This window comes from Eschrichtius robustus, chromosome 18, assembly GCF_028021215.1.
Source record: "Eschrichtius robustus isolate mEscRob2 chromosome 18, mEscRob2.pri, whole genome shotgun sequence".
Classification (NCBI taxonomy): Eukaryota; Metazoa; Chordata; class Mammalia; order Artiodactyla; family Eschrichtiidae; genus Eschrichtius; species Eschrichtius robustus.
The window spans coordinates 79657217-79683729 of record NC_090841.1 but is presented as its reverse complement, the minus strand read 5'-3'; the positions used below and the strand labels follow the sequence as shown (position 1 = coordinate 79683729).

At 52.8% G+C, this 26513-nt stretch overlaps 1 protein-coding gene across 1 annotated transcript in view; it reads right to left on the bottom strand.

The window, feature by feature from the left end:
• Positions 1–26513, bottom strand: part of COL4A2 (collagen type IV alpha 2 chain) — a 176507-nt gene that overhangs the window by 18538 nt on the left and 131456 nt on the right. Inside the window, exons 17-32 of the mRNA XM_068526966.1 lie at positions 25066–25119; positions 24072–24138; positions 19956–20066; positions 19327–19476; positions 15670–15762; positions 14320–14483; positions 12426–12498; positions 12233–12339; positions 11027–11228; positions 10563–10622; positions 8888–8944; positions 7034–7141; positions 5951–6172; positions 3593–3754; positions 1447–1617; positions 595–738 (exon numbers count right to left, since the gene is read on the bottom strand). Of these exons, the coding sequence (XP_068383067.1) occupies positions 595–738; positions 1447–1617; positions 3593–3754; positions 5951–6172; positions 7034–7141; positions 8888–8944; positions 10563–10622; positions 11027–11228; positions 12233–12339; positions 12426–12498; positions 14320–14483; positions 15670–15762; positions 19327–19476; positions 19956–20066; positions 24072–24138; positions 25066–25119 (1945 nt within the window). The remainder of the gene's footprint in view (positions 1–594; positions 739–1446; positions 1618–3592; positions 3755–5950; positions 6173–7033; positions 7142–8887; positions 8945–10562; positions 10623–11026; positions 11229–12232; positions 12340–12425; positions 12499–14319; positions 14484–15669; positions 15763–19326; positions 19477–19955; positions 20067–24071; positions 24139–25065; positions 25120–26513) is intronic.

Below are 26513 nucleotides of genomic sequence, written 5' to 3'. Positions count from 1 at the left end.
AGCAGGGTGTGAGGGTTCCCATGTCTTTACATCCCCATCAACATTTGTTATTAGTAATTCAGTTTTTCTTAGAGACCATGGTGATACTTTCAGAACAAGGGTGTCTGAACAAATGTCATGAAAATGTGGTTCGTTGGGAACACCCTTCCTGAATCTCCCACCTGGGGTCTTGGGTTGCCCACCCAGGCCAGGGCTTGGACCAGGCTCGCTTCTGGGGGTCACCGTCTCTTTGCACGGGGTGTAGCCGTCCACCTAGACTACCGTGTCCCTCTTTTGCCAGAGGCGCTCCTGTCCTTCAGACTTCACCTTCCGCTTTTCCCCCGGCCTCACCTCCTCGTGCCCCCCACGGAATACTCCTGGTGGGATGTTTCTTAGGAGGTTTTTGGTTCTTAATGCTGCGTTATTTCCGTTCTCAAGTCTCCTTCGGTGAGGATCACTCCCTTATTACACGGCCAGTGTACTGAGGCAAGGAGGAAGCCCTCCTTCTAAAGTTCTCTTTTAATAGTGTCTAGTGTTTGGGTTCCCGGAACGTTGTTCTAGGCAGTGTCAGGCCGCCGTGAAAGTGAGTCTCAACCTGGCCGAGAGGTGACGTACCTTTCACACCCGGCTCGCCAGCCAGGCCCTTCAGCCCGGGGACTCCAAAAAATCCAGTCTCTCCTTTGTTTCCCGGAAGCCCGGATCTCCCCTTGAGCCCGAGCATGCCTTGGAAGCCGTGCATCCCGGGAGAACCCTTCACTCCTTCAGAGGGAATGAGCAAAGCGCTGGGTTAGGCGTGGCACTTGCCACGGTGACAGCCCCACTTGTGACTTGTGTGAGGAGAGGCTAAGATTCTTAACGTCAGCAGGATTTTCGGGGCAGCACTTGCTAAGGGGCTGGTCTGCTGCCTGAGGGGCAGAGTCAGCCCGTCTGCCACCGGGGACAAGACGTAAGGCCAATGCAGGCGGACAGACAGGAGGAAACTGGAAGTCACGGGGTCCCTGGTCTTTCCACCAGGTTGGAAAGGGGCCCTGGGACTTGGTGTGATGTTGACACTGCACCCAGCGTGGAAACCTGGCAAAGGGCCCTGGCGAACGCAGCACGGTGTCTCCAGCTGCAGTCAAGGGCCAGAGAGCCCCACTTGCGAGCAGGGAAACCTATGCTGGGGACCAAGCACTTCCCTTCGTTTTGGTTTCCGCTCACCACCCAGCCTCCGCATCTGAATCCCGACTCCCGGGGCCCTGTCCACAGATCCCCCTGGCAGATAGTAAGCCCTGCTCCCCAGACAGTCCCTCTCTCGTGGTAAGTTAATAAACTGGCATTTGGGGGCACAGCGGTCACAGCCAGCCTGGGCAGCATCAGCCGGTCCCCAGGGCCCGACGCGGCCTCGGGCTGCAAGGCTGGGCCCTCCCGCAGAGCCGTCCCACCCGCGCCCCACAGGCTAGGTCCCTGGTCGTGTTCTGCAGTCACCTTTGGGGCCCGGCGCACCAGGCATCCCGGCCATTCCTTTGAATCCAGGGCTTCCGGGATGACCTCTCTCACCCTGCCAGCCAGGGTCACCTCTATCCCCGGACACGCCCTTCATGCCCACGGGGCCAGGGACCCCTGTGTCACCTGGCTCCCCTCTGTCTCCAGGCAGACCTGTCAGGAAGGGGAAGGAAGATAAAACAAGATGAACAAACCATACAGAGAAAACACCTCTACGATACTTGTGAGACATCGATAACAATAACTTTTGATAAGAAAAACGTCTTGGAAGGACAATGGGAAAGTGTAACCACAGAGGCGAGTCTGAAGGTGTGACCAGAGCGTGTAGCACACCGCAGGCTGGCCTTTCGAAAGAGGTCCTTCTCCGACAGCCGGCGGCCAGCCCGTGGGACACGATCACGTGAGACTTTCTCCGCTCGGGCGCAAAGCCACGGAGCTGGAACGGCTGGGGTTACTTGTGGGCTGGAGGCCCCCCGGACATCGCTGGGGTTAGGTTCTAGGGGAGGTCCTGTGACACCTGCCATCCTCATCTCGTTAGGGTGTCAGCAGCTGCCGGCCTGCCCTTCCCCAGCCTCCCCGACAAAGCTCAGCCCCTCTGTTAAAACCCCCCAACGGCTCCCTCGCCCAGGGGCCCTAGCTCCTTAGCTGGCATTCAACGCCTTGAACGCTGGCCCCATGTCCCTCTCTAGGCTCCCACCCCCTCCTCAGACGATGCGCTCTCCCCTAGCCCGTCTCCTGGGGCTGTGCCTCCTAGGAAGGACCCGTTCCAGTCCTGTCCGTCTTCCACGCCCGGCCCCTCCCATCCCCTCCTCCCAAGGCTGTTCTAGCCCACCAGCTCCCCTGCGGTCTGAAACGCGGGGCCCCGTGGTCTGGTCACCCTGCTGCTGGTCCCGGCCAAACACAAGCTTTCCCGTGGGTAATTCCGTCCCCACCTAAACCGTGGGCTCCATCAGGTAGGGCTTTGGCGTGGATCTTGTGCACACCATGCTGTGCTCCACGCCTGAGAACAGGCAAGGCCTTGCGAACCCTGATACAGATGGCCCAAACCCCCTGCCCAGGGTTCCCGTTACTATGAAACCAGTGGGCGGCACAGTGCTCGGGGGACTTGGCTCCACCTGAGTGGAGCCCCCAGTTTTTGGACGCAGTCGAGGCCACTCCTGGGGGACGCATCTGGCTTATGTCTGATGTATGTGGGGCACGGCATTGCCTTGTGTGGACCGGCTACGGTCCTGGACAAAGCTGTCACCCGATTATGGCAAACGACAGACTAGGGTCACCCTGGACGTTGCCTGATGGACGTCTGGGCCCCTCCCAGCCGCTCTGTGATGCACTCGGCCCCCCTGCAAGGGCTCCAGTGAGCAAACATCTACAGTTTCGTGTCTGTGCTTTCCTGCTCCCACCCACCTCGCCCCATGGTTTTCCTGAAGGAGGCTTTTTCCTTTCTTCTCCAAATCTTTCACATTCAGGAAACAAATCACATTGCCTCTTCAAAGCAGAGCAGATTTTGAACTTTTGCAGTGGGATTTTTTTTTTCCTAATGAAATCTTACCTAGAACCCTAATATACACAACAGGTACAAAGGAAGGGCAGACTTCTCAGGCTGTTTGAATTCTCCTTGTTTGATGAAATACATGTCCTGAACCTGTTTGGGGCTGAACCGTGTCCCTGCAGAAGGCAAATGTTGACGTCCTAACCCCAGTACCTTGGAATGTGACTGTATTTAAAGCTGGGCCTTTAAAGAGGTGATTGAAGTTAGTTAAATGACGTCATGAGAGTGGGTCCTAACCCAGTGTGACAGTTGTCCTTATAAAAAGAGAGATTAGGAGGCAGACACGCACAGAGGGGTGACCCTGTGAGGACACAGGGAGAAGACGGCCATCTACACGCCAAGGAGAGAGGCCTCAGGAGAAACCAGCCCTATGGACGCCTTGATCTTGGACTTCCAGCCTCCAGACTGTGAGAGAATAAATTCCTGTCTTTTAAGCCATGCCATGTGTGGTACTTTCAGAACCCCTGTAGCTCTTGAGAGGGGGGTTCCTTGGAGCACAGCTGAGAATTCCCCAAGGGGGCAGTGCTGGTTCCGTGGTCAGTGAGGCCCTGACTCCTTGATGGGAGGGTGGATCCTTACCTCCAAAACCTGGGGTACCCGGCAGCCCCAAGGGCCCTTCCCGGCCAGGAGCTCCAGGGAAGCCATGCTGTCCTGGTGGCCCGGGCAGTCCCTGCTGGCCCGAAGGTCCTGGGAAGCCCTGCTGACCCTTCGGGCCCGGCATTCCTGGCATCCCCTGGCTTCCTGCAGGAATGGAGACAAGAGCCGTGAGGTCAACCCCATGCAGTTCATTGCCAACAACACCTATCTCCTCAGACTTGTTCTATAAAAACAGGTTTTCCAGGTGGTAGGAAGTCTGGAAAATACAAAGAAGTATAAATGACAAGATCGAAGTAACTCATGCTCTCACCCTGAGATAGTTACTAACATCTTCGTATATTTCCTTCTGGCCTCTTTTCTGTTCCTGTAACTATACCTAGAAGCAGGTATTTGCAGAACTGACACCTCATTTTAAGTGCAGTTTTAATCTAGGGTTTTTCACTTGACGTTATATTTTGAGCATTTCGCCCCATGTTAAAATACTCTCGGGACTTCCCTGGTGGCGCAGTGGTTAAGAGTCCGCCTGCCAATGCAGGGGACACGGGTTCGAGCCCTGGTCCGGGAAGATCCCACATGCCACGGAGCAACTAAGCCTGTGCGCCACAACTACTGAAGCCCGCGAGCCACGACTACTGAAGCCCACATGCCTAGAGCCCATGCTCCGCAACAAGAGAAGCCACCGCAATGGGAAGCCCACACACTGCAAAGAAGAGTAGCCCCCGCTCGCCGCAACTAGAGAAAGCCCGCGCGCAGCAAGGAAGACCCAACGCAGCCAAAGATAAAAATAAATGAATAAATAAATAAAATTTATTAAAAAAAAAGTAAAATGCCCTTTACAAGCACGTTAAATGGCTGTGTAAGTAACATCCAGGTCTGCCCACTCCTCCTGACAGGGGCGGCCGAAGAGACACGGATACAGTTTCCCAAAACCGATGCTTTGGAAGTCAGAGCTTCTGCCAAACACAATATTCTCCCAAAGGGCAGGTCATCAAGGTGACGCTGAACATGGGAAAGCTGCACAGGCTCGAAAGTTACTCTGCTGCCGTTTGGTGTTTGTATGCTCAGACTTTTTGAAGTCTGTGGGAAATAGCTACATTTAAAAAATCTACCACAAGCATCCTTCTGTAAAAGAGCTCGGGCAGTTTTTTTTCTGATTTTTTTTTTGTTTTTTTTTTTTAAAAATTTTATTTATTTATTTTATTTATGGCTGTGTTGGGTCTTCGTTTCTGTGCCAGGGCTTTCTCCAGCTGTGGCAAGCGGGGGCCACTCTTCATCGCGGTGCGCGGGCCTCTTCACTATCGCGGCCTCTCTTGTTGCGGAGCACAGGCTCCAGACGCGCAGGCTCAGTAGTTGTGGCTCACGGGCCCAGTTGCTCCGCGGCACGTGCGATCTTCCCAGACCAGGGCTCGAACCCGTGTCCCCTGCATTGGCAGGCAGATTCTCAACCACTGCGCCACCAGGGAAGCCCGCTCGGGCAGTTTTTACAGTCGGATCGCAGAAGAGACTGGCGGGCACATGCTCCTGAGGGTGGGGCGTCCAGCTGCCCCTCGAGAACCGGGCTCATCCCTCAGTGTCTCACGTGAAGGACGCCTACTGGCTTGATGGCTGGTGTTGGGAAGCATCACCTCTTGCACCACATAGGGAGCCCCCGTCTGCCCGGGCTCGGGCGCTGGGCTGACGACAGCACGGTCAATACATAAGAGCTGATGCGTCTCCGACGGGGACCCCAAATGGCCTGGTGGTCACCCCACCCATTCCAGCAACACAGTCGCATTAAAGCCAGGCATTCTGGGTTCTCAGGGCCCGTTCTGCATAAACTGGGTACGCAAAGCCTTGGATGCCTTGTTCACTCACCAGACAAGAGGCATCTTCCCGCTTTCCTAAACACGCTTCGATGATGTTGTGAACGCCGCATTTTTTTAAACCCATCAGTTTTACACCCACAGACTGAGCTGCGTTCCAGTTCATCTCTGTCTCCCTCCCAACCCCGCACTGGGCATGGCCGGCTCCTGTCTTCTTCACAGAACCTCATACATTCTGCCGGAAGCAGCAGGGAGGACCCCAAGCTGAGCCCCACCCAACTTTGGGAAGAGAGCAGGTCGGCTAATCTGTACTCGTAGAAGAGCTAAGATGGCCATCCTGTACACAGCATGACGACCACTGTTCTGGAACATTCTAAAGAAACGTTGGAACGAAGGGGCAGAAGAAGCAGCAAGACTCACAGCGTCCTGCATGCAGTCCTGGGCTTCTCACCCACCCCCAGGAGAGACTTCTGACCCTGCCCTGGGAGCTTCAGTGCAGAGGCACTGGGGTCCCCGCCCTCCTGCCCCTGTGACTTACCCCGGAATCCGGGAGGGCCTCTCTCTCCGGGGGGGCCCTTCAGCCCAGAGCGTCCAGGCAGTCCGGCGTCTCCCCGGGGCCCGGGCTGGGCCCCCAAGACTTCTCCAGCGAGGCCCCTCTCTCCCGGAGGCCCGACTGGCCCCGGCAGGCCGGGGGGACCCGGGAGTCCATCCAGGCCAGGGTGGCCCACTGCACCTTTGACTCCTCGGGGCCCCACGAACCCTGAAAGGAAACACAGGGCGTCCCTATAACGAGAGGTCTGCATCATGACATCTAAGCGAGGCACCAGAAAGAGAACACGTGGCTGGGATCCTGCAGGAGGATGTTCGGCTTGTGTGGCCTCAGTGAAACCGTGTACGGTTTTGTTTAGATGATGCGGTTCCCCAGTGCCTGCGCCTCTGCACACCAAGTAACACAGCCGTGCTCCCGCACACCGTCTGAGCCGTGACCACAAAGGGACACCCGTGTTTGGGGCCACTGAGTCGTGGGCGGGGGCACACGGACACCCACGCAGGTCCTCGCAACTTCTGATCACAGCTGATTACCAGAAATGTGTTCACTTCCCTCCATGTACAGCTAAAACGTTTAAGCTCTTTTAGCCACTAAAGGGCTTCCATGATGCTTTGCTGTGGCACCTGTAGAGGAAATGGTTCGAACTGCTGACTCGGACGAGCTGCAAGCGGCAGAGTGGGCAGGCAACGCCGTGAGCAGCAAAGTACAGGTGTTCCCTGCGTGGTATCTGGTGAGCGATCCTCAGGTCGGGAATTGGTGCTGAGGCCTCAGAAGAGGATCACCTGATGTGCCCTTAGAAGGTTTCATACCCACTAGAGAGAAATCTCTCTGTGCACCTATCCCTTTTTTCCTGCAAGATCTGTAAGTTTCTTCTGCAAAATTCCAGCACAACTTCAGTGAGGAAAAGGGCGACATTTTTTAATTTCCCAAGGACAAGAGCAAAAGTCGTCATCAAGCATTTGTCGAAACAGTTTCTAAATGTTAAAAGATGATCGAGGTGGGGCAGCCAGATGGTACACACAGCCCTTCCCTGAATCTACGTGGCCGAGCGGGAGTCCCACCCTGACTCACCTGGGGGTCCTGGGAATCCCTCTCGACCTGGATCTCCCGGGAGACCCTTGAGCCCTGGCGCTCCATCAGTTCCCGATGATCCCGGAAGCCCTCTGAGGCCTTTGGCACCTAAACAACCCAAAGAAACCACGACACACGTCAGAGCCGCATGAGCCAACCCCAGCGGGAGACGAACAGCAGAGGGTCAAGGCCGGCACCCGACTTAACGTGGTCTCTTAGGAAACGGGGAAGTGATGAGGCCGGGGGATGTCAGCCCTGAAACAGCACCTCTGACGGCTGGCAACTGAGTGTCAGTCAACACCGGAAACTGAGTGTCAGTCTACACGGGCAACTGTCCGTCCAACCCAGCGATGACGAACCTCGGCTCTCATCACGACCTCGTGATCTCATTAACCTGACGATCTCACTAACTTCACGTTGTCAAAACGTGTCTACAATCCTCTCCCCTCACACGCGATGCAGGTACATTCTGGGCCCTGCCCCCTCCCCGCCCCAGTACCTGCTGAAAACCGTCCCACTGCAGTCTGAGCCCCTCCCCCTAGCAGTCGCCACCACTCTGGGGACGGCAGCGTTTGTGCCTGTGCTGGGATCCACGATGCACAGACCTCTCCAGGGCTCGGGCAGGGAGGGTCACGACGTGCCACGCGGATAATGCGCTCGGCTCTCGGAAGACGACACAGGGCCGTTAACTCTGCGTCTTGGTGCAAATGACACTTCTGCATTTTGCCTCACTGCCCCCAGGTCCTGTCACCCCTGTGCACCTGGACGACACTCTCAAGATCCGGGATGCCTACAATCAGCCCACGCACTTTTCCAGTGTGGGGGGCGGCCTTGCACTGTAGTACTTTACAGTTTACACAGGACCTCAGCCCCAGGGTCGTGTGTGCGGTATTAAGGGCGCCATTTGCAAACTAGGAAGCGTCTAGAACACCTGCACTGTTCTTCTCATACAGGTGAGGAGACTGAGTTCCAGAAGGAACAGGTGAGATGCCCAAAGCCCACAGCTGATGAGTGGTGGACCCAGACTTGCAGACGGGCTTCTGGCCTCCACACCGGCTTGTCTGAGTGACCCCTCCGTGGGTGATGAAGGCGTCTTCTCTGCCCCGTCCCACTCAGAGGAGGAGCAAATCGGAAGGCAGACCCCCTGGGCTGAACTCTGCCCAGTGGTGCAGCCTGAGAGCTCGCCATCCTAGGCTGACTGACACGGCGTCTGGGCGTCACGGAGCAGCTGTGGTCACTCAGCCCCTCTGTCATCTCTGAAAGGCCGCCCCATGGAGGGGGAGCCTGGACGGCCCCAGACCGGGCTCTGTGACCCAGAACCCTTCCTGAGTCCACATGACTCTTCAGCTGGGTGACGGTCTGTGGCAGCAGACAAAGCTCAGCTCCTAGATCCTACAGACAAATTCCTAGCCCTGTTGATCTGCTTTCCTCTCAGTCAAAACCCAAAAGAAACACTCCTCTCCCGCATGATCCTCTTCTACACCCTGGGACACACGGGGATACAAGGAATGCACAGAGCTAAGCCTCCTCTCTGGTCTTGGGGCGCTGCCATCTCTGCCAGGCTCGGGTGCCCACCGGGTCTGTGTCGCAGCTGAGGCTGACTTCCACGTGGCAGGAAGCCTCTCTCTTACCCTAGGGTTCACTAGGTGTCAATCACCGCTCACTTTCCTACACTGATGAGCGGAAGTCGGTTTCCTATAGAAGCTGCCAGCATGCGGTACGGTACCAAGAATTCTGTGATGTCCAGGAGGGGGCGGGGAGGGGAACGCGGGGTCCGGGGCAGAGGAAGACAGCCAGAGAGGGGAGAGGAAGACGCGGACGCACGGAGGAAGGCTGGAAGCGCCCTCCCATTACCTGGGGGGCCGGGGGGGCCCGGCTGGCCTGGTGATCCCTTAGGCCCTCCAACACAACCTGGGAAGAGAGGACAGGGGAGCTGTAGCCACGGTCCACACCCATCGTCACAGCTTTGGATGTGGCTAAGGTCGAGAGCACCGGCCGTGAAAACCGGCTGCCTTTTTACCATCAGAGTAATTTAACGATTCCATTAATCTTGATGCTGATGTAACTGTAATTTCATTGTGTAATGAAATCAGAATATGAATACAGAATGCACATGAAGTAAGTCCAGTCGGATGAAAACAGGTGCCGAGCTGGCAGTGCGGGCTCCACCCTCTTGGAGGGCAATACCTCACACAGCCGAGTTCATCCGGGTGTCCTTCCCCCCCCCCCCACCGCCCCGCCCCCCTGACCCCAAGGCAATTCCCACCGGGGATGGAGGAAGCTTTCAGTTTCAAAAGGAATGCTGTGACTTCTCCTTTGTGACTTCCATTACTTTCAGAATTAGCAGAGGCAACTCGTCTTGCTGTGAGTCGTGCAAAACGAAAGCCGGTGGCAGCCGCCTCTGGCTGGTGACACCGCGCAGGGGTATTCTGTCGGACAGAGCACCCTTGCAGGCACGGCAGTCCTTCGAGATGCCCTCTGTCTGTCTGTCTGCCTGTGATTTGGCAGGGCTCCTATCTTGGCCCGACTTCGCGGCCAAAGAGGGGCTTTGGTCTCCTTTGCCACACGAGGGGTCTGAGGTGCAAAGGCGGACAGCCGAGGCCATGAAAAGAAAGGACCCCGGCCGTCTTCAGGGGGCCTGGGCTCTAGCTGGCAGAGCCTCACCCCCAGGGGCCTTCCCGCATCTTCGAGACTGGCCAGCTCTCTGGAGGCTCTGGGGTTGCCGTTCCTGCTCTGCACCCTCGCCCTGAGCTCCTGATCCATCCCCACACCTCGTGCGGGGGACCCACGGGTCCTGACGCTGCTTCTCCAAGCCCTGGCCTTTATCCCAAACGCTTTACTCCAGACCCTCAACCGTCACCGGTGAGCGGCCACTGTCCAGATGTTCTGCCGGCACCTTCGACTCCAAGAAACTCGTCCTCTCTGGTCTGCTCTTCAAATCCTGCCCGAGGCCTGGCATCCGTCCCCTTGCGTCCTGGACTCATCCCTCTGCCTGGCTTCCCACCTCGGTTTCTAGGCCCCCCTGGCTGGAGACTTGGCCTGTCCGATGGCAGCCGGGTCAACTTCCGGACCGTCCCCTCCCCTCTGCCCTCCCCTGAGCCCGGGTCATCTGGGCATCCTCTCCTTATCCGTCAGTCCTGTTCCTTCTAGTATCCATTCATCACTGGACCAAATTCTTCTCACATCTGGACTCACTCCTCACCCTGCGTAACAAGCAAATAATTCAGCTGCCCTTTACACACACAGAGACGTCTATTTCAGGCGTGAAAGGACTCATCTGCTGAGTTCTTACCAATCCTGTAAACAGATACTTTGTACAGCAGGGACAACTTGGTGACACGAGGTCATCACGCTTGCCCTGCCCTGGGTTCTAAGCTGAGGCAGACGGAGCGCAGCTCCAAGTCCACAAGTGTTTCTATTTCTGACGGCAGCTCTGTGCCCACGGCAGGGCTCACGCCAGCTCTAGCATGTGTTCTACAAACTGAGGGTTTTCAAGAATTCTAAAGCTGCCCGACGGTCGTGACAGTACCTGGCTGGACGGTCTCCTGTCCCTCTGCTCCGATGGGCCTTTTCACACCCGTATCGCAATCTAGGGGTGAGACAGTGACAGAGTGAGGCAATTTTGCAATAACAGAAAGTGCCTGGCTTTTCCGTGTGTGTGTGTGTGTGTGTGTGTGTGTCTGTGTGTGTGTGTGTGGTGGGAAGGCTGGGACGGGCGGGGCATCAGAGGCCCGTTTCTGGACTTCTGTGCTGAGCCTCTGTAACTCCAGCACTAAAGGGAGAGGCCCCGCATTCCAGCTGGCGAGAGGAAGCTGCAGTGGGTCCAGAAAACCCCATGGCCGGGTGACGCTTGTGTGTGATGAGAACCGACGGTGTGACACCATCTCACGTGACTCGCCCCCGGGGAATTCGCACACTGCCTAAGAAGAACAGCGGGCGTAGAAGCACAGGGTCTCACAACTTTGAAAGAGGCCAGCCTGGACCCCTCCGTACCTATTTGTCCTGGAGTGCCGGGGGCGCCGGGAGGCCCGGGGAATCCTGGCGGTCCAGGTAATCCAGCATCGCCGGGGAAGCCATGCTCGCCTTTGGGTCCTGGCAGCCCCAGTCCTGGGGGGCCCCTTTCTCCTGGAATGCCCTTAGTACCAGGTGGTCCTGGGTGGCCTGCGTCCCCTGCGGGGCCTTTGATGCCATCACCCTGTGAGAAATTTGGTTCATCTCTTACAATACACGTAAACCTCAAAGACAGCCATCTTCCCAGCTACTTTTCCCCGTTCCCTGAATTCTGCGCTCTGGATACAGAGATGAGTAGGAACCGACAGTCATGGTCTCACCAAGTCACAGAAGTAAAGGACAGACTTTCTAACAACCATGGACAACACCCTAGAAGACAGTTCTGGAAGGCATAGGAATCTGAGTATTCTTCTCTTTCCAAGCCACCAGCGCCCTGCTTGGACCTTCATTCTCTGGGGGAATTCTTCAAGAGAACCGTTAGGCACAGATTTGGCGAAATGGGGGCAGGAACACGTTATTTCATTGTTAGGATTCAGCATTTGTGACCCATCTCCTAGTCAGAAGGGACAATGCAGTGGTGAAGGGAAGGAAGTCTTTGGTTTGGACGAGAAAGTGCATCAGAAATAAGGAGAGACGATGGGCCCAGAAGAGCAGGAAGCTGGGAGGCACCGGGCACAGCCATGTCCTATTCATGCAACTCCTCAGGGCAGGGTGAGGGCAGGGACGGAGGAGAAGGGGTCTAGTCTCCGCGGCCAACCGCCCTTCCCCGTCTGATCTCTGCCTTTCCCCGCAGAAAGGAGGCCGGGGGCTCTGCATCTTATCACACACGGCCTCTTTCAATGCCGGTGTGTGTTTGCTGCAAAAATGCAGCTGTGCATTTTACAAGTGATCCTAGAAGAAGCGTTCCACCTTCCATCTAGGAATATTCGACTTGAGGGGCTCTCGTTCTACGGTATGGCAAGAGGAATATTTATTTCTTCTTTTTCTCTTAAATGCTCACTCAGGGCTTGGCTTCCAGCCTCACTCACTGTTTCCTAAAAAATATGATTGCTGCTCACGAAAAGAGAACAGGTTTGCACTGGGAGGATTTCCTGCTGTGTTAGCACCTCTGATGCTCACGTGTTCAAGCATGTGACTGATGGGGATGTGGGCAGAGCCGCCACCCCCCGCCCCGCCAACGGTACTCACGGGAGAGCCCGGGAGGCCTGGGAATCCATCCAGCCCGTCACGCCCTGGGAGGCCGTTGTCCCCTTTCAGTCCAGGCACACCTGGGACACCTGGCTGGCCCCGCTCACCTGGGGGAGGAGCGCAGCGTGAGTTGCTCACCCAGAGCAGCCACAGAAGGGAGCATGGTCTAAGATTTGCTGGCCACGAGACTGACCTTTGGTGGTGATGGTTCGAGAATCTCCCTTCATTCCTTTGGGCCCGGGAGGGCCAACATCACCAGGGGCTCCCTGTAGAAACAAACACAAAGTTTCTTCCTCCTTCACACTGCTAAGGGCAGCCGAGAAGACAATGATTTTCGTTTATACAACTTGAGGGCCCTTACCTGTCCTCAAGCCCAGGGCCACACATCTCTGTCCCTGGCCGCCCACTACTGTGGCCACCAATCACAGATGGCCACGGGGCACTTGAACGTGGCCAGCAGGACTGACACACTGAATGTTTAATTTTAAATAATTAAAACTTAAGGGAAGTAGCCACACATGGCTGGACGGTAAAAACAAGAACCTTGCTACTCAAAGTGTGGTCCCCAGATGGGTAGCACCTATTACGTTCAGTTGGATAAAACTATTTGTCTTCTGAGAAGTCCCAGAGAATGGAGAGGTGCTTTGGACCTCATTTTCACCTGCGAAGCTCCCGCGACACGAAGCAGTTACGAGTCATGACCCTGTGCACCAGCGGCTCTGAGTGGCTGCAGCTCCCCCGCATCTGGACACGAAGCCAGATTGTTCTAACCGCCCCTGGCCAAGTGTCCCGAGCAAACTTTCCTCTATTGCTGAATACATAAAATGATAGACTTTTCATTTTATAAATCTCTTTTTAAGTAAAAATAAATAAAAAGTATAGTTTCTTTGCCTTCATCTGAAATTTGCTTTGAAATCATTGGTTAGTTAAAACCTGCCATGAAGAAAGATCTACTCCAGATGATCTTTTCCTCGGGTGTGAAATAAAGCCCACTTAGCTGGAATCCAGAAAATTTCATACATTCATCCAAACTAAATTCATGATATACTTGGAAGTCTCACTTTTTATCAAGTTAAGGGAGCCTTCATTAAAATGCTAGATCGGTCCTATACTAAATCTGAAGAGGTGAATACACAGTATGTAGTTTATAGCTTTGCATTCAAAATGCTAGAAGGGTTTCTTTTTTTTGAGATAATTCACATGCTATAAGAGTAACCATTTTAAAGCATACAATTCAGTGGGTTTTTTTTTTTTTTTGTATTTTCACGAGGTTCTGCAACCATCACTATTACCTAAATCCAGACCATTTTCATCACCCCAGAAAGAAACAGTCACTCGCATTCCCCCTCCTCCCAGCCCTTGGCAACCACCAAGCTACTTCGTCTCAAGATGCCTGTTCTGGACACTTCATACAAATAGCATCATATAATATCTGTTCTTTTGTGTATTATTTCACTTAGCATAATGTTTCTGAGGTCACCACACTGTAGCACGTGTCAGCACTTCATCCCTTTTGATGGCTGAATAATGTCCCATCGGGTGGGTATGCTACGTTTCATTTATCCATTTATGGGCATTTGGGTTTTTTCCACTTTCCGGCTGGTATCATGAATGCTGCTGTGAGCTTAATGCACAAGTTTTGGTGTGGACACGTGGTTTCAGTTCTCCTGGGTCTGTACTAGGAGGGGACTTTCTGGGTCACACGACACCTCTATGTTTGACTTTTAAAAAATTTTTTGGCTGCGTTGTATGGCTTGTGGGATTTTAGTTCCTCAACTAGGGACTGAACCCGGGCCCTAGGCAGTGAGAGCACGGAGTCCTAACCACTGGACTGCCAGGGAATTCCCTGTTTGACTTTTTTGAGGAAGCATTAAACTTTTCCACAGTGCCTGCCCCATTTCACATTCCCACCAGGAAAAGCTTTAAAGCTCCTCTTGGAATACGTGGCTTTTTTGAATGTCACGCTGGGTGCGTAAGTGTTGCTGGTCTAAAGCTGTATTAATTCAATAAATAAAAGCCGGGAATGGGGAAATGGGGCCGGGCATCAAGGTCGTCTTATCGGCTTCGTGGTAGAACTGGTCTCTCACCTTGAATCCTGGGAACCCGGGGATGCCGTGCTGGCCGGGGTCTCCCGGGCTTCCTTTCCTCCCTGGTTCCCCATTGGTGCCAGGAAAGCCCTTGGGTCCTGGTGGCCCCGGAAGACCCCCGATGAACTGGTCACCCTCTGCACATTGACAGTCGCCGTCATTGCCTGCAACGTGGGCGGAGAGGGAGGGACTTGTTATTTGCTCGTGAAGCACGTGTACGACCCTCCTGTTGGCTCTGCAGGGGACAGGAGGGCAAGGGGGTGAGGGCTTGGCTGGGGGGGCCACACGCAGGACACGCCTACTCTGGTCCTCATACCCCCTCATTCTTAGACAAGGAGTGTGAGTCTCCTTGGGAGGCAGATACGTAAAGAACAGGACCGTTGACGGAGGTGTGGGCGGAGTTGGGGACTCAGCGACAGGAGTTCTAAGAAGCCACCGCGGGGGCCTTGGGGGGAGGGCAGGAAGGTCCAGGGTGAAGGGGAGCCGGAGAGAGGGTGGCCTGGCAGCAGCCGCGGGCTTGGAGCCCAAGGTCCTGGTGCGGAGGGAAGAAATACGTGCCCTCCCTTCTTCTGTCTTGCTGGCTGGACCCAGGGAGCCCGGGGGCAGGGGAGGGCCGAGCTGGAGGCTGGTGGTCGGCTTGGCTACCAGGGCACAAAGGGGGACACGTGATTGCCCGGGGGTGCCGCGCTGCCCAGCTCACCCACGACGCCTGACCCCTGCACCACCCACAGCTCCACGCGTGCCGCAGAGGTCCGGCGGTTAAAACCCAGGATGCCCAGGGGTGGGCGAGCCGAACAGGCCCCCCCGAGGTCCCCACAGGCGGCCCTTGCCTGGAGAGGTGGGGTCCCCCAGGGGCAGCAGGGAGAGGAAAGCAAGGACGGCTCGTTCCCACCAGCCTCCGCCCCACCTGGGCAGGTCACGTCTCTCCTGCTTTGCCACCGCCTTGCTGCCGACGCATCCCTAACTCGGGGAGTCGGGTTAGGACCAAACCAGATGATGACCCTACAGCCCTCTGCAAACACTTGTTACATTTTCTTGGAGCCGAGGGCTCAGATGAGTCATCTGAATTCAGTCTACGAAGCCACCGTGCATCTTTTCTGTCCCATGTTGGGCCCCGTGTTGCCTGAAAGTTCAGTGATGAACGTGGCAGACAGAACAGAGACGGGAGAGCCAGCTGAGAGCTGGGTGTGCGGAAAACGAAGAGACGCCGCCCCCCAGTGTGACGGCCATGGCAGGGAGGGGGCCGGGGGGATGCAGGAGCTCGTCCTCATCTTGGAACCAGTGAAGGGTGAGCTGGACTCAGGAGGGCCAAGCAGCGCCCCGCCCCCTGTTGTTCCCGGACCTCCTCACCTTTCCATCCTTTCTGTCCGCGAGCCCCGGGGAAACCAGAAGGCCCAGGGTAGCCCGCCCTGCCTTTTGCTCCTTTAAGGCCGAAAAGGAAACCTGAGGAGAAAACCCACGAGGACGGCACGTTAGCACAGCCCAGGACCCCGTATCCCCCCACCCCGTGTGGGAAGGGTTACAGCCGAGTCTCCCAACAGAAAGTGGCCCCCATTCCAATTCCATCCCAACTGCTCGCAGAAAGACACGGAGACTTTCTTTTTGTGGCCATTGCTTCCAGGATTGGAAACACGTGTGAACGCCTATGATTTTAGTTTTTCCATTAAAGTCTAGAAACAGAAATCTTTACTTTTCAGAAACATTGAGTCCAAAGAAGACTTTAGGTTTTTTTAACCACGTGTTTTACTTCGACTTGGGTTCTAAGACTACTGCAACTTCTGGTTCCCAGAATGACAGAAAACCCAAACAGTAAAAGATGTTAAAATGAACTAGCTTCCCTATTCTGTCCTCTCCTCTGGAACGGGAGCACCTGTGCACGCCCCTCCCCCCAGACCCCACCATCTTTCCTCTTTCACTCCTTTGGGTGAACACACGTGCACACATGTAACCATGTAGATAACGTGTGATTCTCCCACCCCCATCACTAGGATCACGGTACTTCAGGCGTCCTTCCGCCATCTGCAGGGCTCTGATAACTGCAGCAGGGACATCCGGGCGAGGGTGTAAGAAACAGACTCTGAAAGCCCACAAAACGCTCCGTGTCCCACTTGAGCAGAGCGCCATCTCGTGGTGGGAACTGGGCTGCACATTCCTGGGAAGCACCACTGCTGGGTACTGACTCCCAGGATTCTGGCCCGAGCTCCGGGGTATGTGGAGATGGGTGAGGCCCAGGAGGGGACCATGCTGGGTGGGGAGCTGGGGAGGGGAGACCCAGAGTTCAGTTTGGGGCATGCAAAGTTGGAGATGCCTGTGAGACACACAGTGGTGACGAGGTGTCCAGTTAACAGTTGGGACGAGTTTGCAGCTCAGAATACTGAACTGGGCTAGGGACACAGTTCGGGAGAGCTGGCACATAACTGGTGTTTAAATTCCTGTGAATGCAGGAGCTTGCTAGATAGAGAGACACAGACAGGAACTCCACTGCCCATGGGATGGTGGAGGGGGAAGAAGGAAGACCTAGCAAAGGAGCCGCAAAAAGAAGGGGAGAGATGACAAGGGGGGTGTCGTGGAGCTGGAGAAGAGAGTGTGTGTGGGGGGTGCCGGCTGCCCCCTGCACCGCTGGGAGGCTGCTGACAGAGCAAATGGTGCCCAGGATGTGGCACCATAGGTCACTGGTGACCAGGTCAAGAGCATGTCAGCCTAGCGGTGGACTGAGGGCTTTATGCTATGTTTCCACGCTCTCCTGATATGTTAGGAGAAGCTAGTATTACAGGTAGTTATTTAATCACAGATACTCCAGGGATGTTGGCTTTGAAAATCTGAGACGAAGACATTGTGGGTATGCTTCCCAGTGTTTGCAAATCTAGACAGAAAAGGCACTTTTGGGCCATCTTAAGGTGCCATCCTCCCTCCTTCCTACACTGTTTTTCTCTTCATCTGGTAAATTAATAATTTCAAGCAAGTCCTAAAGAATAGCACCGTGCCAGGGAACTCTACCTAATGCACTGTGGTAACCTAAATGGGAGGGCAGTCCAAAAGGGAGGGGATATCTGTATGTGTACGGCTGATTCATTTTGTTGTGCAGTGGAGGTTAACACAACACTGTAAAGCAACCATACTCCAATAAAAATTAATAAAAAAAAAAATAAATGGATCTCCTGATGAAAAGAAAAAAAAAAGAATAGCAGTGCACCTCTGCGATGTTTCCAACATGATTTTCCTGAAGAGGTCAATGGCCGTAATAAACCTGGCAGTAGTTTGACTTATTCTAGAGCCCCCCGCAGTCGACTCAGTTACCCGAGCTGAACTGGACGTAAGCAAAACGTTTAGCTCAGAAAGAAAACTGGCTTCACAGTTTGATTTTGCTGGAACGGCAAAAGAGTAAAAATTCTGGTTTCCATCAGTAGCAACACATAAAACTGAGTGAAATGCAGTTAACAAGAAAAGAATCCAACAGTTTCATTCCAGGGAAAAAGATGAAGAACTCTGTGGGGCTCAAGGTCATTGATGTTAAATTATGACTCTACACAAAAATATTTTAAAAGGCTATTAAGGTTGACTACTTTTTGTACAAGAGATTGCTTTTAAAAAAGTGATTTGGGAACAATGTGTCTCATAGGGTAAAATAAATATTTCAAGGAGAACTGAAGTTGATAAAATGTTATCAGACACCATTCCATCTATTTTATAAATTCTTCCTTCAGTTAACCACATGGACCGGAAATTAGTTAATTTGTTTACAGATGACTTATGTTGGTAAATCATAGATTTACTAAGCAAGACTTACAAAGCCAGATGGTATGTGTTTGTGTCTATCAAAATGGAATTTAGTTACAGGAATGATGGCAAGGTTAGCCTTCAATCACAGTCTTTTGAAGAGGCGTATTTTTATGCTTTTATTTTTAACACATCATGTTCTGTTGCCAAAAAAAGGAAAACTCAACAGATACCGTTTACTCAGGATATGTAATGTTCACAGAAACTTAGCCATTATCACAGATGCCGCAGTAATAAATATTACTGCCAGGATAATAAAAAATATCAGTGATAACAGTGCTCAAACTATTTGGCAAATTCCAGGGAAATATCTGCACCCCGAATTTTTCAAAAGAATGTGAGAATCTGCTTTTTGCAGTTGAAGGAAAATTGGGAACGTAGAGCCTTAGTAACTTAAAATTTAACGCAGAAGACAACAGAGAAGTGACTGCTGATTTTTTAGTGGAAGGCGCATGTACTGATGTGCTTCTCATGCCTCCAACAGTTTTCCTTCTGAAGAGACAGCAATGAGAAGCTGGCTTCCGAAAGCAAGGAAAGCCTGGTCTCGATCTACCTTTAACTGAACTCACACACTATCCATTAGCACATGTGAAGAGAGGAATCTGTCAGAGATGAGCGGGGGTGACGTCAGGAATTAAAAGTCAAATATTTTGAAAAGAAGATGCTGAATTGTGCCCATGTCGCATAGACAGCAATAGTGACCTCTTTTTCAGTTCGATTTTACGACGTTCAAAGCATAACCCTAAAGCTGGAAGCTGAGAGAATAACCGTTTTGGAGGGCCAGCCTCCTTGGAGCTCAGCTGAAAGATGAGCCACGGTTGCATCAGAACCTGGAAACTCAGTTTTGCGCCCGACAGCACGAGGGTCCAGACGCCGTGCTTGTGCAGCCTGTAGACTCTCAGCATCTTCCGTCTGGGCCCCGCCAAGGGCTGCCACATCCCGTTACAGGTGGTGCAGCCCCTCCCGGTGTGAAGCAGGAGCTCTGGCTCCTCGGGGGCCCAGAAGGCAGATCACCAAGTCTGCCTATCGCGTTGGTTAACCCAGGGGAGAGGCTGTGTGTCAGGGCGGGCCTTTCCTGTCTGCACCCCAGAGCGCCCGCCACACTCTCACACTGCCCGCTGCCTAGTTCACGCAATTATTTACAAGAAAATCCCAAGTGAAAATCCAGCCGGGGCCAGGCTCCTTTGTCTGGACGCTGGCACGACCTCCCTTGAGTTTCCCTCCGCTTACCGTCTGGGCCAGGTGGTCCCGGGAGCCCTGGGGGACCTCGGAGCCCTGGCTTTCCGTCAGCTCCCGGCGGGCCGGGGTACAGGGCGGGGATGCCCGGCTCTCCTGTGAAGCCTTTGGGTCCCATCTCGCCCGGTAAGCCTCTCTTCTCATCTGAAAATCCAACAGCAATCACAACAGCGTGAGACCTCTGAGATGCACCCGCTGCGCTGGCGTTCCCGCCCCGGAGGCCCCCAGCTGGGCTAGTCGTTTACAGTCGAGTCCGTGACTTAAAGGGCAATGCCGCTGGTATATTTCATCGCTATCTTTCCACTTGAAAAAGCCCCTCTCCTTGCCCCCAAACGACGGACCGAGAGTTGTTATAACACTGGAAGATGCCTGTGCTCTTCCCGGCCAAGTGACAGAATCACGTGAGTTACCATCAGCAGCACCTCCGACCTAGTGAGGGAGTCACTGTCACAGGTGCCGTGGTTCTGTGACGACATCCCAACATGTATTCGAGATGCGTTAGAGCTGCTGGGCCAGCCTATGAGACACAGCACTGACTGGGGGGCTGTGCAGCCAGCGAGGGGCGGGGGTTTGTGTGAGACCCGAGGGGACGTCTCAGTTTCGATGCCGCGGAAGCACGTTACCTTCATCTCCGATGGACGTGCCAGGCAGGCCTGGAAAGCCGGGGTCTCCAGGCTCCCCCCGGGCTCCTGGGTCCCCGGGGGCTCCTTCGAATCCTGGGTCCCCTCTGGCACCTGGAACCAAGACAGGCCCCACATTATGAACAAGACTGTTGTCCAGGACTCAAGGCAGATGTTCACTTTTTCGTTGAGCGTATATTTACTGATATTCTGTCCATTGCACGAGGCCGGCGGTGTCCAAATGTTTCATCTATGGTGGCCCCTGCTTTCAAGGAGCTCATTCTCAACCAAAGAGGACTGATAAAAGATCCCTATAAATCTTATAAAACAAGAGAGGAACAGAATGCCAAAAAGATACAGAGAGGTTTCAAAGGAGGGGAGGATTATTTGGGGGGGAAATCTGACACGGAGGGAGCACAGAGAATGAGAATAACAGAAGTAGACAGTATTTCTGAGCTCCTGAGTGTACAGACTTCAGCGTTACACACTTGGCTGACATTCGATTCCCATAAAAGCGCGTGTGTAGATAGTATTACAGCCCCAATGTCACAGAGGGGTGAGGCTTCATGAGAAGGTAAGCTGACAGCTGATGGAGACAGATGACAGGGGAGGGGAGGGCAGAGGACGGTCAGGGGAAGGACGTCCACAGAGGACATCAGCCCAAGTGAAGCAGGTGAGCACAGAGCAGGACACCTCGGGGGGCGGGGTACGGGCGAACAGGGTCGTGGAAAATCAGGTTGCATAACAGCTGAGTCAGCGGGAATGAAGAATGAATGAGATGATTTGGACCCTCCTGCACCAGGCACCATGGGGGGAGCTGGGGGGCGACGGGGGCCAACTCTCTCTGAACCCCTCTTCCCCTGAGCCCCAGCTCTTGCCCGGATCAGCTTTTCATTGCTGTTTGCTGGATGAATGATAGATGTGAAGATTCTTACAGACCTTTTCCCTAAATAAACAAATGCCAAGGGGCTCTGCTATGCTCCCTGGCTGTGTAAATAGCAACGCTTTACTGCACAGCGTGTTTTTCTGGTCTACAATTGGGAAAGTGGAGAGAGTATGATGTTTCATGGTACAGCGATTAGTAATTGTTAGGAGAGATCACATCACTATGTGATCTTTAATTTTTTAATCTTAAGAGAAAGTCCTTAAGATAAGAAGGGATTTGCTGGGCCTCATGCTAGACGTGTTTGTAAGGGGTGGAACATGTGAGTCTGCGTCCCTGTGCTGGGCTCGGCTGCCTGCAGAGGGGACGGAGGGCTGGGCTCTGGAACAGGGGTGGCCCGGGTCTGAGTCCTGCTCCTTCGCTTGCTACGTACACGATCTGGGGGCGAGTTACCCAACTTCTCTGTGCCTCAATTTCTCCATCAGTACAGTGTGACCAATGCCAGCCCCCATCTCAAAGGGTCTTTACAAGGAGTAAATCAATGGACCGGTGCAAATTAGAACAACCTGCTTCACTGCCTGGCGTGCTCAGTAAGCACCATACAAATGTTAGCCATTACCGTGATTGAATAAAAAGAGACAAAATAAAATTGAAAACCGCAGATCTTCTCATGTGTTTGGGAAAAGAACAAGATCACTTTTTAGTAACCTTGAAATCATTTTTTTCAATGCAAAGCTCTTCGAATCCTTTGCGTTTTGACAAGCTCCCGCAATGCTGCCTGGTGAGAGGTACATGTATTTCCCTCTTTTCCATGATAGAATCTGCTCATGAGTCAACCTCTCACTCTAAGGAGCCCTGGAGCTTGGTCAGCCTTCCAGCTCACCCAGGACGCAGGAACTCCGCTGTAAGGAGCAAGGAGGGTGACCGCTGACTTTCTCACCCTGCACTTGGGGAAAAGGAAACCTGACCGCCCACTGTCCCGGTGTGGTTTCCAGGAATGCAGGGTGGTGAGGGGAACTGAATGCATTCCGGGCTCTCAGTCAGGGAGGTTTCTGATGAGTGCAAAAGAGACATCACCAACGTTAATTTTAAAAACTGTGTTCCCAATGTCACCTCACACATGTCAGAATGGCCATCATCAAAAAGTCTACAAATAACAAATGTGGGCAAAGATGTGGAGAAAAGGGAACCCTCCTACATTGTTGGTGGGAATGTAAATTGATGCAGCCACTATGGAGAACAGCATGGAGTTTTCTCAAAAAACTAAAAATAGAACTACCATATGACCCAGCAATCCCACTCCTGGGTATATATTCAAAAAAACAAAGCACACTAATTCGAAAAGACACGTGTACCCCAGTGTTCACTGGGGCGCTATTTACAATAGTCAAGGTACGGAAGCAACCCAAGTGCCCATCAACAGATTTATGGATAAAGAAGACGTGGTACATATATACAATGGAACACTACTCAGCCATAAAAGAGAACGAAATAATGCCATTTGCAGCAACATGGATGGACTTGGAGGGCATTATGCTATGTGAGATAAGTCAGACCGAGAAGGACAAATGCTGTATGATATCACTTATATATGGAATCTAAAATATACGACCAACTAGTGAGTGTAACAAAAAAGAAGCAGAGACACAGATCTAGAGAACAAACCAGTGGTTACTAGTGGGGAGAGGGAAGGGAGGAGGGGCAATATAGGGATGGGGGAAAAAAGGGTTATTGAGGGATTACATGAAATCATGTGTGTGAAACTTTTGAAAACTGTAAAGCACTATAGAATTTAAAGAATCTTTCATTCAATAAAAAAAATAAATTTAAAAAAAGTGGGTTGCAAAATAAAAGAAAATTAAGTTCCCAAAGTCTCAAAGACATGATTTCCATTTCACCAAAATCACCAACAGTAAGTCAACCTCATGTCGGGTCCCTGGGGTTTCTGGCTTGGCAGAGGGCTCCCCAGAGAAGGACAGGAAGCTGGCTCCACAGTGGTGTGGACTCCCAGGTTTGAGTTTATTTGAAATATACTCATCAATGGTTTGATGTCACCCTGGAGAGAGACCTCTAGGGGACCCCACCTGGCCTTGTCCTTGGCCTCGCCCTGTCTATAGTCTCCCCATCGTTGGATGAAGACATGCAAGGGTATTAAACCAGCAGAGGGTTCACACCTAAGCAGGAAGGTTAGTCCTTGACCCCTGGGCATAGATAATAGGGTGAGACAGATGACCTACTGGGTACAGGAAGGAAACATTAGAGCACCTTCATTTAAAAAAAAAATCTCACCCTTTAAAATCCCTATCTGATGTACATGTTTTAGCACATGCAGTATTCAGTCATTCAGGTAAACATTTACTGAGCAACTACCATGTGCCTGGACTGTTCTAGAATTGAGGATACAGTAGTGACCACACAGGCTAAATTCTCTGACCTCAGGGAACGTCCTGTATCATGGATAAATTATCCATAAATAAATATTCATACTATTATTTGGAGGGGTGCTGCAAACACTTTTTTTTTAAACCTAGAAGGACGCACATTCAAAAAGGTTCACAGACCATTGCTCTAAGCGCAGAACTAGAATTATATTTTAATCGATCGTGCCGATGGGAGGCTGAGCTGAACTAACAAGGACAGCACAAGCCACAACACGTGCAGAATCCCTCACTGACACTCAGGGGTCAACTGTGACCGTGGGATTATTTTCCTGTACGAGCCCAGGTGCAAATGCCTGGAGGTTTAGTTCTTTGAAGTTTAAAAGGCTGTGACTGTTTCCAGATTACAGACTATGATCAATTCCAGCCTCCGGACCGGCGAGCAGGGGGCGTAAGCATCTTGGCGCGTTTGGACCAGAAACCAGTGAAGTGGCTGGGACAGCGCCCATGGAGGCCTGGCGGGCACGAGGGCTGGGTTTCTAAAGTGATGCTGCAGGTGGCAGAACCAGAACCTGCACAAGGTATGTTGAAATGAAAGCCTTTCCCAGTGGAGGAAAGCGGTGAGTGAGCAGTCTCTCAGCCAGAGGCACACTGGGGGTCCCTCTGTGACACCCCGCTTAAGCCACGAGGGAGGGAGGGTTCACAAGACTGAGATTCCCCAACGTTTAAGTGCTAAACGTTAACGCTTAAACACTTTTCTTTTTTTGCTTTGTTTTGTTTTGCTCAGAAAATCTTTCTCGCAAGGTCATGGCTCTGTGTCCACAACAGATGAGAAAGCAGGACAAATGGCATACAGACCTTTGGCCAGGGAAGGATACGGGGAGTAGGCTGGTGGGCCGGGGGGGCCTGGTTCACCCATTTCTCCCTGGAGAAAGAAAAGAGGAAAACAAAAGAATGTGAGGCTGGCCTTTTGAAGTTTTGGACACTCTGCCTGTTTCCAAAGAACAGAACTGAAAGTGACCATGAGCCCAGCGGAGGCTGTTCTGAGTCACAGAACCACGGACAGTGCCCGGGCTCCACGTCCACGATGCTGTGCTGATAAGCCCGGGCATCCCAGCCGCCAGCTGGACACGCCAGGAGCGAACAGGTGGGCCGGTGCCCATCTCACTCTGAGACCCTTGTCAAACTCCGGAAGTGGCCAGGTGACCGCCTTGCTCAGGGCAGACTTCCCTGTGTCGAGGACCGCACCTGAGCTGCCCATGGGGCCGAGCTGGGGTGGTGTGACGGCACCTGATTCAATACCATCTGGACGGTGAGCCCTAAAATTCCACGAGCTGCCTTGATGTCCTTGAGCCTCACGGGGCCCGGGAGGCCTGACTGTGAGTCCCCCCATCCTCACCAGCTATGGCCCACCTGGTGGTAGATGCCCCCCAACCCAGCTAGTTCCCCCACCAGCTCGAGCAGCTGCAGCCCCCGGTCCTCAACCTCCCTGTCCGCCCGTGGGATTATTCAAACAAGTCAGTCGCATCCCCCTCGGGAACTAGGGCCCCCCACCCTCTTGCTACTACGGCGCCTGCGTCTCTCAGCCCCCTGGTTCACTCTGCTCCGGGTGCAGGTCCCCACTGCCACCTCTACGTGGCCCCATACGGCACGCAGCACCCTGAGGCTGAGACACAGGTGACTCGTGGGTGAATGTCCACCTCATCTCTCAGTGCCAGGTGTTGTGTGATCAGTTACATGACACAGGATGAAGGAGGCCTCCTTCGCCAACAGGGTGTTTAGGAGGTGATCAGAACACCATCCAAGGGAAATAAGGGCAAGTCATCCCGATTCAAACGAAAACTGAGCCCACCTTGGGTCCTGGGTATCCATCAGGGCCTTGGTAACCATCCGGTCCTCTGCTTCCCTGCAGGAAAGATGTCCAGTGCTTATTTTTAATCTTTAAAATATAATTTAAAGACGTAACCACAATCCATTGTGTCTAATAAAATCAACAATTGTTTGTTAAGATCACCTACTACCCATGTTGTGTTCAATTTTCCCTGATTTTAGTCTCAAACATGTCGTTTTAAAGTTGCTTTGTTTGAATCAGGATTCAGAAAGAGGCAAAGTATGACATTTGGTTGATATGTCTCTTAATTTGCCTGTAATTAATAACAGTTTTCTCTTCCTTTCTACTTTGGTACCTTTTGTCGTTGCTGTTGAGGAAACTGGGTCATTTGTACTGTGAACAGCCTGCGTGGTGGATTTGGTCCACTCCATCCTTGTGGAGTTGGGCAACGTGCTCCTTTATCCCCCAGATTTTCTCTAAACTAGTTGTTAGATCTTGGGCCTCCTTAGTCTCAGGTTCATCTTTTTTGAGCAAGATTTGTTCCCGGCGGGTCCCGAGTCCTTCCCACCGAGTCACACGTGCCGACTGCCCCACTGCTGTGATTTCACGATTGACCAGTGGGGTCGGCCGTTGACAACCTGATCCAGCTACTAAAACCTTCTCCCAAGATGGGTTTTGAAAAATTTTAGTTAACACCAACTGGAATCATTAAACCTTTTCATTTAGAAGTTTTTCTCTTCACTTAAAAAAAATATCTAATGCTAATAATGATTGCATTCTAATTCTCTTGAATATGGATTGAAAGACAAAGTTTACCCTTATGAGCCACATCGTATCTGGATAGATATGAAAAGCTTTAAAAAAATCTAGAAATTTATTCCCTTTTGCTAAAGAATGTATACAGTAAGCCCCCCCCGCCCCCCCAAATTCCGAATGCCAATGGGATAAAGTAGGTACGTTATCTGATTATTTTACTGCATAGTTTGAAATCCAGGAGCACGTATGCTGAAAGTTACATTATTTAGAATGAACTAAGATTGGCTTAACTTGGTGCTTTCACGTTGGCCCTCTGGTTTAGACGGACTTTCTTTCAGCCTAGGTGGAGCTGAAGATTCGAAAGTGAAGGCAAATTTCTCTGATATTCAAAGTGACCTCCTGCTTAGAGGCCATCCCACGAGACAGTCTAGGAGCCCTGACGGAGCTTGGAGTGACTGTGGAGTCGGTGAGCAGGCATCCCTCCCGGCTGAGCCGTGTCCAGTGTGACATGACCGCCCAGCTCAAACAACGCCACCTGTGCTGACGTGGGACAGCCCCCGAGGAGCGTTGGGTGAAAGACATGAGTGGAGGACAGCGGAACGGGATGAAATGTTCATTTTCCCTGGTTAAATTACATGCATGTAAAAACACACGCCCCGCCTGTGCGAGCCCCGATCTGAACACCCACCCCACGTGCACGGGGGTCGCCCCTG